General features: G+C 42.9%; 1 protein-coding gene across 1 annotated transcript; it reads left to right on the top strand.

The window, feature by feature from the left end:
* Nucleotides 1-3,563: 3,563 nt before the first annotated feature.
* Nucleotides 3,564-12,739, top strand: LOC306976898 (uncharacterized protein; the record flags this gene model as incomplete). Its single annotated transcript, XM_079575026.1, has 6 exons — nucleotides 3,564-3,677; nucleotides 5,942-6,078; nucleotides 6,986-7,050; nucleotides 7,208-7,378; nucleotides 7,803-7,907; nucleotides 12,685-12,739. 6 exons carry the CDS (start codon nucleotides 3,564-3,566, stop codon nucleotides 12,720-12,722), a joined length of 630 nt encoding a protein of 209 aa, XP_079431152.1. The 3' UTR covers nucleotides 12,723-12,739.
* Between the last annotated feature and the right edge of the window lie 1,470 nt (nucleotides 12,740-14,209).

Below are 14,209 nucleotides of genomic sequence, written 5' to 3'. Positions count from 1 at the left end.
ATCTGGAGGCAGGAAGTGATCAAGAGAAATAAGATTAAACTAAAACTAGAGTCATTTTAACCATTTTGCATCTAAAATACTTTATATTTGAGCAGCATCAGCTTCGTGGTTGTATAAGCTACACGGCGGCGGAGTGATCTGAGAGAAAATAGTCCCTCAAAATGCGATCATTCATGTGATGCAGCTCAGTTATATTCCAAACATGATTCTATGGACACAGACATTTATATGGTTAGTCTGGTGTTATCAGTGATTTGCCTCAGGTGCTCTGTGGAGCGGGTCACACAGTGTTTAATGCAGGCTAGCTGATACCATAGACATGCACTAGCCTAGCACTAGCCTAGCGCCACGAAACTCTTCAAATATAAGAACTGCATGAATTAGAAAAAAATAATATCTCCAGAAATCAGCAACACTCTGGATAACTAGGAAATGAGGCCCTGTGATAAAATAAGGTTTATTTGATATTTCCAAAAACAGTTAAACATTTGTTTATCGTTCCCATGACAACAGCTCCAATGGAAATAGATAGGAATCTAACTTCCTGCCTCCAGCTTCACCAGGAATGTTTACAAACAGTGAAAGGGTATACACCGCGTTCCAAATTATTATGCAAATGACATTTTTCTAAGATTTTCTAAATTGTCAACTCAAATGAGAGTCAGAATCATTTTCAAGTCTTTAACTGGTCGAGGATCATTTAAATGTGGTGGGGAAAAATCTCCCAGTGAAAACAGTATTTTTTTCAAAAATAAATATAGTGAAAACCTCAAAATCCACTGTTCCAAGTTATTATGCAACTCATCGTTTCAATACATTTTAAAGCTTGTAATTAACTGAAAATTGTCATTTGTTGAATTTGTGGCATTAGGAGGTCATACTTACTGAAATCAAAAGTTATTTCAATCAAAAAAATATTAACAGGTCAAGTTATATTTTACCAAAGGAGCCCTTGTGTGATAGCAGCTTCAAAATTCTTAAATCCATTAAAAAGTTTTTGGACAGTTTCTGCTTGGATTTATTTGCAGGATGTTAGAATAGCCTCCCAGAGCTGCTGTTTGGATGAAAACTGCCTCCCACCCTCATAGAAGTATTTTTTGTTGAGGCTTCAAAGGTTCTCAATAGTGTTGAGGTCAGGGGAGGAGGGGGTCCACATCATGAGTTTCTCTTCTTTTATGCCCATAGCAGCCAGTGATACAGAGGTTTTCTTTACTGCAGGACATGGTGCGTTGTCATGATGAAGAGGATTTTGTTCGGGAAAACACGACTCTTCTTTTTGTAGAAGACAGTGGTCAGTCAGAAACTCCACATATTTTTCAAAGGTCATTTTCACACCTTCAGGGAGCCTAAAAGGGCCTAAAGGGGCCGACCAGCTCTCTCACCATGACTCTGGCCCAAAACATGACTCCGCCCCCTCCTTACTGACGTCACAGCCTTGTTGGGACATTGTGGCCGTTCACCAACCATCCACTACTCCATCCATCTGACCATCCAGGGTCACACGGCCTCATCAGTGAACAAGACTGTTTGAAAATGAGTCTCATGTATTTCTGAGCCACTGCAGCCGTTTCTGTTCATCAGCTTCAATGAACAGTTTAGGGGAGGCCGGATAGAAGGTTTATGCACAATTACAGCCTCTGGAGGGTCCGACACCTTGATGTTCGGGAGACTCCAGAGGCACCAGCAGCTTCAAATACCTGTATGCTGCTTTGTGGCATCTGTTCTCTTAATCTGATGTGTTTGTCTGGCAGAAACTTTCCTCATTGTGCCATTATCTGCACAAACCCGAGTGTCTCTGAATCATCCACAAATCTCTGATCAGTTCGATGATTACACTTAATCTTTCATGAAATATCGAAGGTTTTCATACCTAGACCAAGGCATTCAACTATTTCACGCTTTTCATCAGCAGAAAGACCCTTTTTCTTTCCCATATTGCTTGAAAATGATGATCTGCATAATAAAGTGGAACACCCTTTTCTGCAGTTTTTCCCTTAACTGGGCTTAACCTGAAAACTATTTATCCCAGGTCTCTGAGATTAATGTCAGTGATTCATAGAGCCCCGAGACACGACACCATCCATGAGTTTCATTATTATTATTATTTTTTTTACCTTTTTGACACAAAAATCCAATTTGCATAATAATTTGGAACGCAGTGTATATAGTCTCTATATAGGGGATAGTGTGGACATTCGGACACAGCCTTGATATTTCCAAAAAAAGTTAAACATTTGTTTATCGTTACCATGACAACAGCTCCAATGGAAATAGATAGGAATCTAACTTCCTGCCTCCAGCTTCACCAGGAATGTTTACAAACAATGAAAGGGTCTATAGGTCGACATGTTGACCTCTAGTTCTTAGTTTTGTTTTCTACATTGCTCACAGTCTTCTTAGTTCCGGCTCTTTCCTCACTGTTCCATCTTCCACCGCCATCTTTGTCCCACCTGAGCCGCGATGTGGCCGGCGATTCCTCCTCCAAATATCGCCTTTCTCGTTATCTCCAGGACCTGCGTTTTTCCAGTAAATATGTGGGGGGAACATGTAACGCAATCCGCAACACAGGCCCATTTACCTCCAGAGGACGGCGAGGTGACACGGCTTAGTGGCCCCCACACAACCAACATAAAGATTAATAAGTAATGGCCGCAAAAAGATGATATTAGCACTCAGATATCCGCCCTTTTTAGATGAATGCCTTTGATCAGCAGCAGAGAGGTAATTCAAACCCGGCGGTGCGCAGCCCAAGGTACGATCCGCCACTTCAGGGCTTTGGGACGTTTCTACAGTGTCGCGCGTTATTGATCAAGATAAAAGTTTGAAGCATTTACAGTTAGCGCGACTCTATTTTTACATCACGGAATAAGTGCTAATGCCGCCCGCGATACATCATACACGGATCAGCATGTCTGCAGCCGAGTCTTTGTTTAACAAAAGTGCAGGTTTGCAATAATCGACAAGACAAGCTTAAGTTTAGACCGCATTAACTTTGAATTTCAAAGCCCTCGCAGTCACAAACAGGGTCTCCTTCGTACAGGGCTGACCTCCTCTAGGCCATGGTGAATGAAAGTGTGTTTGAGAGAGCAATAGGGGAACTAAGGATGGCGTGTTTCCAAATAAACAAACAAATAATACATATTTTAACTACATACATTTGTGAAATGCAGAAAAATTTATTTGACTTTTATGCATAACATTTTTTGCGCAAACGTCTCCTCGCTCTGTGAATGAATGTTTGCAAAGAAGAAATGAAATACACAGCATCGTATTTATCCATTAAAATGGCTGTGTGTAAACCGTGTGCCCCGATCTGTGTAGTTTGTAGTGACAGTAGTAACCAGTCCAGAGCAGGTTTCAAACGGGACCCTGACCCTCTGCTCTGATATCGTTTGGATTTGAGCCTAAACCCACAAACTGTTTTTACTCTGAAACACCAAACTCTAAAGTTCAGACCAGGACTGTCAATCAATAAAGGTTCATTTGTGTCGTACATTATAAAAAGGAGCGGCACCACAGACCACAGGCTCAGACTTCCAGAGACCGATCAGAGACCAGAGAACATGAGGCTGTGTGAGAGCGCGGGTCTGCTTCTGCTGGTGGCTCTGACCAGAGCAGCTCCAGGTCCAGGATCTGAGGAGTGCAGCAAGTTAGACGTTCTGAAGGACAACACTGAGGTAACATATATATACACTAGTACATGGTTCTGATAACTATTACTACACAGCAAGTACACAATTCATTTACAGCACAAGTTTGTATTAAAAATGGGCTACATAAAATTACAATCATTTTTACAAATAAAACCCATATAACATGAAAAACCTACTAAAGTAAGAGTGAAGAGTGTCATGTACAGCTAAATACAGAAAAACTGAATAATATCATTGCATGGTTGGATCTTAACAAGGTTCCATATTGCATATTGAAGTAGAACTTCAAAATGCAACAAGAAGAAAAAGGAAGAAGACAAAAAATATTTGAGCAAAGCTTTAATTGAAACAATAAAGTGACTTAGTCTGTGCTTGCTGTTTTTTCTGATCTGAAGTTCAGGACCACATGTCTTTAAAAGGACAAATCTGGGCAAAAATGTGGATTCAGTGTCATTTTCTGTCAGGTATTCACACTGTCAGAACGTCCTGATGCTAAAGGCACTTTTGGGTTGTTGAGCTGCATAAGCAGAGCCACTCACAGCTGCCATCGCTGTTGAGGAGGGACTCTGGAAAAAGTCAAGTGGAAGACCTAAAGAAATGCCCCCAGGCTGTCACTGGTCAATCCTCGACCCAAATGAAGGTCATTACTGCGACTGCAGCCCAATAACTATCAGAGGGATCTGCGACTGCAGCCCAATAACTATCAGAGGGATCAGCGACTGCAGCCCAATAACTATCAGAGGGATCTGCGATTGCAGCCCAATGACCGTCAGAGGGATCTGCGACTGCAGCCCAATGACTGTCAGAGGGATCTGCGACTGCAGCCCTGCGACTGCAGCCCCTCTGACAGTCATTGTCAGAGGGATCTGCGACTGCAGCGTGTGCAGCGAGAGGCCCGGCTGATGCAGCTCAACAACCCGGCCACGTTCAAAACCAGAACTTTGTTTTGCTTTTGGCATCAGGACGTTATGACAGTGTGAATACCTGACAGAAAATGACACTGAATCCACATTTTTGCAGATTTGGCCTTTCACATGTGGTCCTAAACTTTTGATCTGCTGCAAAAACAGACTAAGTTTAATTTTTGTAAAAGCAGTTTTTCTTTACTCTTTTTTTCTCTCACTCCCGTTTCTTCTTGTTGCATGTTGAAGCTGGACTTGGAACCTTGTTAACATTTGACCATCCAAAAGGTGAACTTTTCATCTGGTCTTGAACATTTGACTGTATTCTCACACATTGTCAGAGTTGAGGCCTGTCTCACATCTTCAAGAAGACGGTTCCTGATAATTATGCATAAAACATATGTCCTGTATTCTGGAAGAGCACAGAGGGGCCACTGGCTCAAGGGCCACCGGTCTGGCCTCTCACTTTACCTTACCCTTAACCGAGCTTTACCCAAATCTAAAAGCTTAACCTCTTAACCCCCGCCTGAACCGAGAGGATCTTTTTCCTCACGTCATCAGATTTTTTTTCCATCATTTTTTTGTTGGGTATTCAACTCATTTTTGTTGTCATTTTTTGTCAAATTGTCATTTTTTGGTCATCACATTCACATTTTTGTAAAAAAAAAGAATTGTTATTTTTTTGTCCCTTTTTTGTCATTTCTTTTGTCATTTTTGTGACATTTTTGCCACTTTTTTGTCAAACTTTTCTCACTTTTTTGTCACATTTCCATCATTGTTTTCGTCTCAGTTTTGTCGCTATTTTCACAGCTTTCTTCCAGAAGCTTTTGGATTGGGGTAAAGCCAAACTGGAGAAAATGTGCTCGGTTCAGGTGGGAGTTAAGGGGTTAAAAGAAAAGCATCCAAAAACAAAAAAGCGATGAAAAAACAACAATAACATGAAGGAAAAAAAACGATAAACAAGAGACGAAAACACAACGAAAGAGTGACGAAAAAGTGACAAAAAAAGTGATGAAAACAGGCCAAAAAGCCACAAAAAAGTCATGAAAAAGCAACAAAAACATGACAAAAATGCAGCGACAACGTGACAAAAAGTTTCCGTCACTTTTCTAGATTTGAGCTTTCAAATGAGGCGTTACAGTGTTGCTCTCCAGTCAAGAAGCCTTTAGATTTGGGCAAAGCCGAACTGGAGAAAATGCTCTCGGTTAAGGCGGGGGGTCAGAGGTTCACATGTGTATTTGTGGAAGTGTCACATTTACGCTAATTTGGGCTCAAAGACCAGACTGATGATGAGTGTTGAAACGTCTTCATTGATACAACATCAAATCAATGCTAAAAGTCCACCTGAAATATTTAACTTGAGTCTTTAATCCTGTTGTGATGCAGATCTTGGGCCGCACTCACATGATGGCGGCCTTCACAGATAACCCCCTGGCCAGGAATGTCCTCGGACTCATCACCAGCCTCTGGTCCAACATTAACGAGACCCAGACCGGATTCAGCGTCGACCAGTTTTACAAGATGTGAGTTTTTCCACAGTCGCATTTGTCGTGAAACAGAGCTGGACGAGAACCAGTGCTTGATTTGTATATTAGTAGTTTCAGGAACACTTTTGGTCTGATGTGATGGATTCGGGGAACAGGCCAAAACAGTTTCCGGAACACTCTCATTAAACACCATTATTATACGGCTCTTCACAGCGTAAGTAGAAGCTCCGTTGATTTGAATGGGATTTCCCAACGTTCTACCGGTCATTATTTTCTGATAAAGGACCTCTGAGTTGGTGCTTTCATATCACTCCGCACGTACGTAGTAGCGACACTATCTGTCCCGTCACTGAGAGAGAAGTCGGGGAATCGCTCGTGAAGTTAGCGTGAGTCTGACTTTCAACTTACCCAGAGATTCACCACCATTCCTCCAACTGCACCTTCAACTAAGTAGCTAGGCTAGCTGCTAGCCGTGCTGCTTCTAGCCTAGCAAAACGTTGCCGCGCAAACTTTGGGAACTATTTGTCGCGGAAGTCATTAAATAAACCTTTCGACCTTCATAAAAGTGTATGAAGTTTATGTTGTGTGTGTTCAGTTGCAAATGGCCGAATAATAAGCGGGATCATGTATAGAACGCTGGTCATTATCGGGAAAATAAGCATCTTCAGGGTCCGGTTCGCCCTGAAGGTGCTTATTTTCCCAATAATGACCAGCGTTCTATACATTATCCCTTACTTATATCAGATCAAATCTTTGCCCGCTTAAAGAGTTCCCGGATCCTTTACCCTGAAAAACTGAAAGGTGGGAGAATGCGTTTCCCCAAACAGGGAATCAAATTAAGCACCGACTAGAACTGAACCAATTCTGAAGCAGGGCTGGACCAGGGCAGAAACAGGACTTGATCATGACTGGATGAGACCTAAACCTGGTTTGTTTTCTGCAGGAATGGAACCTGTGTCGAGTCCAGATTCGACATGACCACCAGCGGAGACACGACCACAGTCCTGAGTGAGTCTGGGTTTGATTCGGGTTTTGTTTATGGGTTATTGTAGCTTTTGTCCTGCTTTGGACTAGGATGAGACTAAAACAGTAGCTGAGGTTAGTTGAAATGATCAGATGAAGGTGTGCAGAAGACTCTCTTCATCCATCTGTGTCTGTGTTTCAGTGTTTGGCATGATGACTGAGAGCAAGTTCCTACACTTCAGCAACACCTCCACGATCATGGACCTCAGAGCTACAGGCGACAACTTCACAACCATGGCCGAGAAACTTCACCTGAATCTGGGCAAGAACGAAACCAGCCATGGCGTGAAGGCGCACAACCTCTATCTCTTAAGTAAGACTCAACAAAACTCAAAAACAGTTCAGATCCAAAGCTTTCCGACGGGGAAGAACTGGGGCTGGACTGTTTCAGCTCCTCCTCCAGGGGTAGTTCTTTCCCGTCAGACCAGGAACATTTTGGTTGCCTGGCGAGTCCAGAACAATGCCCCTCTGTGTTTTTTATACACAGGTGTATCAGCAGGTGTATCATAGAATCATGCTAGAATTACTACAGTGAAACATCTCTGTCCTTGTATTGCGAGAGAAATCCTTCAGGTCTGAGGAAAGTTTCAGACACTGCAGGAGTTTGTTCCATTCTTTGATGCTTTTGAATGAAAGGATGTCTGAGCAAAGGCTGAGTTACCTTTAGGCGATCTACAGTCATGTCTCAGCGACTCATGGACCTGGAGCTCCTGTAAACTCCCAAACTCCTGTTGCAGGTCATGAGCCCGAGCCCAATGAGACGGACCTGCAGCGGTTCAGAGCCCACGCCGAGTGCGAAGGATTCACTGGAGAACCGGTCTTCCTCCGCAACAGCAGCCACGGTAAAAAGCAGGACTAGACCAGGACTAGACCAGGACTAGACCAGGACCAGACCAGGACTAGACCAGGACTTGACCAGGACTTGACCTCAGATCTTAAAGCCTGTGTTGTGTTTTCAGCGTACTGCACAGAGGAGGAGTCTACCCTGATCCAATGAGGACGCAGGATGAAAAAATAATGATTAAACAATCACTGAAATAAAGGGGTTTCAGTCTTACCTGTTTGTGTCGGTGCATTGTTCATTCACAGCCGTAGCCACAGCTGCCCTGAAGACCATTTAGTGCCATTGAAAATGTACCTCTAAAGCCTTTTAAACAGTCAAGTTTCGCAGCTCGACTCCTCCGTTGGGCTCATTCACGAAGGCTACACCTGTGGATCCTCCGCTGCCCCGGAGAGCTGAAATTACCCATGATGCACTGCAACATAGTTTTATTTTTTTAAACTCACTTTAAAAAAGTTTGTTCCACATTTGTGCAAACAAATGATTGTCATAATAAAATCATTGGTAGAAGTGTTGAAGGCAAGTAAAGATGTAGAAAAGAGGTTTGTATAAAGTTAATGAAAGGCCTCATAAATAGGCCTGTGGTTGTTTACGTAAGTCTGCAATTGTAGCCATGGCCGATAAACTGGACCTGCTCAATATATTTAATATTTGAATTGAATTTCTTACAAATCCTTGCAGAAATGTTATGATTTTATTCAGGCCAAAATGTTCAAAGAGTAAGACATCCAACCAAAACCAACATATGAACAGTTTCCTGTCCTCTGTTTTTCATAAAACTGTTATTTTTGTAAGCGTTGATTCACATTTGATCATGTGATTTGACACGTGAGGACAGATGAGGGCAGAGTCTGGCAGGTGAGCTGGATCTGTGAATGAAGTCTGAGTGCTGATCAGCTGCAGGTGCTCCCAGAAGACTCCGCCCAAGCACTCAAGCTCAAAAGGAGATCAGAGCAGAGCAGGTCTATCGATCAATCAGTCAAAACCAAGACGGGGTTTAGACCAGAGGCTCAGAGAGACTTCCAGAGACCGACGGAGACCAGACTCAGAGACCAGGTCGCAACATGAGGCTGTGTGAGAGCGCGGGTCTGCTTCTGCTTCTGCTTGTGGCTCTGACCAGAGCAGCTCCAGGATCTGAGCAGTGCAGCAAGTTAGACATTGTGGACAAGACTCAGGTAAAATATATACACTAGTACTTCAGCTACTTCTACGACTACACAGCTCGTACACAAAGTAATATACTAGTAATTTTGTCACTCAAGTATGTATTAAAAATGGGCCACGTAAAATTACAACAATTTGACAAATAAAGCAAGATTCAAAGAACTTCAATATGCAACAAGGTGAAAAGGGAGTAAGATAAATGTGTTGAGAAAAGCTTTAATGGAAAACATGAAATAAACTGAAATAGTCTGTTTTTGCAGCTGATCAAAGGTTTAGGACCACATGCCTTAAGAAGGCCCAATCTGGGCAAAAATGTGGATTCAGGTATTCACACTGTCATGATGTCTTGATACCAAAGGCAAAAAAGTCCAATAACCATCAGAGGCATCTGCTTATGCAGCGATGGCTCCGAGAGGCCCGGCTTATGCAGCTCAACAACCCGGCCAGTCAAAGCATGAGCAGTGGTTTGCCTTTGCATCAGGACGATGTGACCTGTGAACACCTGACTGAAAATGACTCTGAATCCATGTGGTTGCACAGATTTGGCCTTTTTAAAAGCATATGGTCCCAAACTTTTGATCAGCTGCAAAAACAGCCTTTTCAGTTTAACTTTTGTAAAAGCAGTTTTTAAGAAAAGCTTTACTTGTTTTTTTTTTTTTTTTTTTTTCTCTCACTCCCATTTCTTCTTGTTTCATGTTGAGGCTCAACTTGGAACCTTAAGATTCAACCATGCAGAAGGTGATTTGTCATTTTTCTTCTGGTCTTAAACTTTTGATCAGGAGTGTATAACAATCTTCAGCCTGGATTTGAACATCGTCAGAGTTGAGGCCTGTCTCACATGTTGAAGACTGTTCCTGATTATATATGCAGAAAACTGAAATCTCATCGTGTCCATGTCATCGTCTTTGTGGCTCTTTAAATTTAAAAGAGCCGTTCAAAAGCCAGACAGAAAACTCATTGTCAGATAACTTATTTGCTCAGTGGTGCGTATTGTCTTTTAAAATGACCAATGCTTAACAAGATTATAATCACCCACCTCCGCCCTGTCAGCGACTGAACTGCTGCAGCCACACAGAACTCTGCTGAGTCCTTTCCAAAGTCCCACTGGAGTCTTTAATCCTGTTGTGACGCAGATCTTGGGCCGCTCCCACATGATGGCCGTCTTCAGCGATAATGATCTTGTCAGGACCGTCTTCGGACTCATCTCCAGCCTCTGGTCCAGCATTACCCAGACCCAGACCGGATTCAGACTCGCCAATTTCTACAGGATGTGAGTTTTTTTTTCCACAATTGTATTTGTTCTAAAATGGAGCTGGACTAGAACTGAAGCAGGGCTGGACCAGGGCAGAAACGGGACTTGATCGTGACTGGATGAGACCTAAACCTGGTCTGTTTTCTGCAGAAATGGAACCTGTGTCGGGTCCAGATTCGACATGACCATCAGCGGAGACACGATCAAAGGCCTGAGTGAGTCTGGGTTTGATTTGGGTTTTGTCTGTGGGTAAATGTAGCTTTGGACTGGAACGAAAAAGTTTAGGTTAGAAAAAAAAAAGGAATGCCGATCCGATACTGATATCAGGGCCGATACTGGAAAAAAATACGATATCGGGTATCGGTTCCTAATATCCGATACTGAACCGATACCAGTTTTGGCTCTCAACACCATAAAACCACAACTTTTATTTAAGTGAAATATGGGCATGCTGTAGGTCATTGCAAATGTATTTCTGATCGCCGCGCACAATTCTGCCATTAGCAATAGCATGCTAAAGCTAGCAGGAGAGTGCTAATGCTTACGAAAACTAATCAAGCCTGGGTCAGACACTGATAGAAATATCTAAATTAGCCTAATAAAATAAACCATTGAAGCCAAGAGTTTGTGTAGGTTTATTTTAGTTTATTTGCACACAGGTATAGTATACATATAACATACAGAATTTTTCACAACATGAGAGGTCTTAGTGATGCTCAAAGGGAGTAGGAAGAAGTTAGTTCTAACTTATAAGGCCCGACCCCTCCTTTCAGACTTGCACAACTTAAACTACTGCTCAGGCACAATATTTTTAATGTATATTTAGGCTTTAACCATGAGATCTATGCGGCAATTCTAGACTGAGGAATTGCCTTAGTAGCGAATTAAATCAACAAACTGCTCCTCTTAGCAAATCCAAATAGTAAAGTCATTAGTTCATGACGTTCTTGTGTTGCTCTTGCATAAGGTTGAAGGTGCACATTCTGGACATCACATAATGAATCCGGATTCTTAACATCTCATTATTGGATCAAAATAACAAAGACAATAATAGTTCAGGAACAGATGATTAATTACAGGAGTTTTGCAGACTTTTTCAGTATAGTTCTGTACATTATTTTAAATTGTACGACAGTTGAACACATTTTTAAATCCTCTTCTAATGAGTTCCAGAGGTCGACTCCACTTCGTGTATAGGTTTAAGAAATAACTGATCTAACATATTTGTAATGATCCGATCACTTGAGCCATGTGAGGTGTTTATATTAATGTAATCTAAAGCCTGTCATATCGGCTATACCCAAGTATGATCGTGTGGAAAAGTAATCCTTATGTCTATTGATAAACTCTTGGATAAACATTTGATATTTGATCTGTAACATGACAATACAATATGACTTTATTGATCTTACAATGGAGAAGAGTCAAAACAATTTTTCACTTGGAGAAAGACACTTTTAAGAAGGTATCGGTAGAAATCGGATATCGGCAGATACTTTTAACCCCAGTATTGCTATTGGCATCAGTAGCTGAGATTATTTCAGCTTTGCAGTGCTGAAATGATCAGAAAGGTGGAAAGACTGTTTGAGGGGGAAATCATGGCGGATTTACAGACTCCTCCCCAGCTCTGACTAAGCATGTTCCTAAAGAGGGCATAAGGGCGGGATCTTCACTAGTTCATGCAGCTCCAATGCTACCAGGCCGGCCCTCGTTAGTGCGAGATTTCGAGGCTTTAAAGTTAACGGGTCTGAAGTGCAATGCTTTCCAATGAGGTGCTAGCGGCTGTGGAGGTACTACAGCAATGGCCTCTAGTGTTGTCACAAAGCAGAGCAGCCGGCGGCCTTTGCATCTGTCATTTTAGTCAAAACAAGATTGATCCTCTGTCTCTGTTGCAGTGTTGGGCCTGATGACTGAGGGCAAGTTCCTAATCTTCAGCGAGACCTCCATGATCATGGACATCAGAGCTACAGCCGACAGCTTCACAACCATGATCCAGAAACTTCACCTGGACCTGAACATGGATGTGAGCCCAAGCGAGGCCAGCCAAGGAGTGAAGGCGCACAACCTCTATCTCTTAAGTAAGACTCAACAAAATGTTTTTACGTTTGCTTTGAAACTGGTCCAATTTATTATGTTATGATTATTAAATCATCGGCCATTACTACGTTGTGGGTTCCTGTTGCAGGCAGAGAGCCCGAGCTGAATGAGATGGACCTGCAGCGCTTTAGAGCCCACGCCCAGTGTGAAGGATTCACCGGAGAACCTGTCGTCCTCCGCAAGAGCAGCCAGGGTAAAAAGCAGGACTTGACCAGGACTTGAACTTGACCTGGACAGGATCTTAAAGCCTGTGTTGTGTTTTCAGCGTACTGCACAGAGGAGGAGTCTGCCACCATCCAATGAGGACGCAGGATGAAAAAAAATGTTTAAACAATCACTGAAATAAAGGGTTGTCAGTTATATCTGTGTCAGTGCATTATTTGTAGGACCCTCGAGAGGCTTGAGCTTGTGCATAAACTATCCGGCCTCCCCGAAACTGTTCACAAGCAGAAACACCTGCAGCGGCTCAGAAATACATGAGGACTCATTTTCAAACAGTCTTGTTCACTGATGAGGCGGGGTGACCCTGGATGGAGTAGTTGGTGAATGGCCTCCATGTCTGTTTTATTTTGTGCTAAAATTGTTTATGATATTGCACTTTCGTTCAGCGGGTGCTGTTAAGCGCTGTACAAATAAAGGTTGGTTGATTGTCCCAACAAAACTGACGTCAGCAAAGAGTGGGCGGAGTCAGGTTTTGGGCCAGAAACTTGAGAGAACTGGTCGCTCCCGGAAAGCCGTGCTTTCTCTAACAAGATCCTCTTCATCATGACAACGCACCATGTCCTGCTGTAAAGAAAACCTCTGCATCACTGGCTGCTATGGGCAGAAAAGGAGAGAAGCTCATGATGTGGACCCCCTCCTCCCCTGACCTCAGCCCTATGGAGAACCTTGAGCCTCAAGCAAAACATCTGGTGGGAGGCAGTTGTCGTCCAAACGGCAGCTCTGGGAGGCTATTCTAACATCCTGCAAACAAATCCAAGCAGAAACTCTCAAAACTCACAAGTTTAATGGTTAAAGCTCAAAGAAGGGCTCCTGTGTTCAAATGTAACTTGACTTAAGATGTTTGTCTGCAGCTCACGGTGCGAAGCAGATTTCTGGTCAAAGGTATAAAACATATTTTTACTAAATAAAATTGTCCTGCATTGTATGATTTATGAGTGTATACAAGTTTAAGATTATTCTGATTTTTATTATTGCCACTATAGTAGTATTGAGGGCTTATTTCATAGAGAGGAATATTGCCTGACATGGCAGTATAGCTACACGACCTTGTAATTTTTCCAAATCAAGACTTTCCCTCAAGTCACTCTGCGCTTTTATTTTGGGGGGGGGGGGGGGGCTACGTCACTTTTCCCAAAAGGAAAGCAGTGAAGGTGGATGACATCAAGTTGATTGAGGCCAAGACATGCGTTCAGTTAAAAGAAACTGGTGGAGTTAACAGCGTGGTGCATGTACGCGCTCGGCCCCTCAGGGCGTCGGCTCTGAAAGGCGTGCGATGTGTTACTGGCGTAAGTCGCAAAAACAGCGCGGCCTCCATGTGTTAAGTTGTTTGGACTTGAGCCTAAACCCACAAACTTTTTACTCTGAAAGGCTCTAAAGTTCAGACCAGGTCTAGTACATTTGCGACGCACGTTACAACACAGAGAAGCACGTTGGACGACAAGACTGGCTTTAGACCAGAGGCTCAGAGAGACTTCCAGAGACCGACGGGACCGATCAGAGGAGACCAGACTCAGAGAACATGAACATGAGGCTGTGTGAGAGCGCGGTTCTGCTTCTGCTTGTGGCTC

This window comes from Gobius niger, assembly GCF_951799975.1.
Source record: "Gobius niger genome assembly, chromosome: 17".
NCBI lineage: Eukaryota > Metazoa > Chordata > Actinopteri > Gobiiformes > Gobiidae > Gobius > Gobius niger.
Note: the sequence above shows the minus strand (reverse complement) of the source record. Positions and strands in the feature narration are given on the sequence as shown.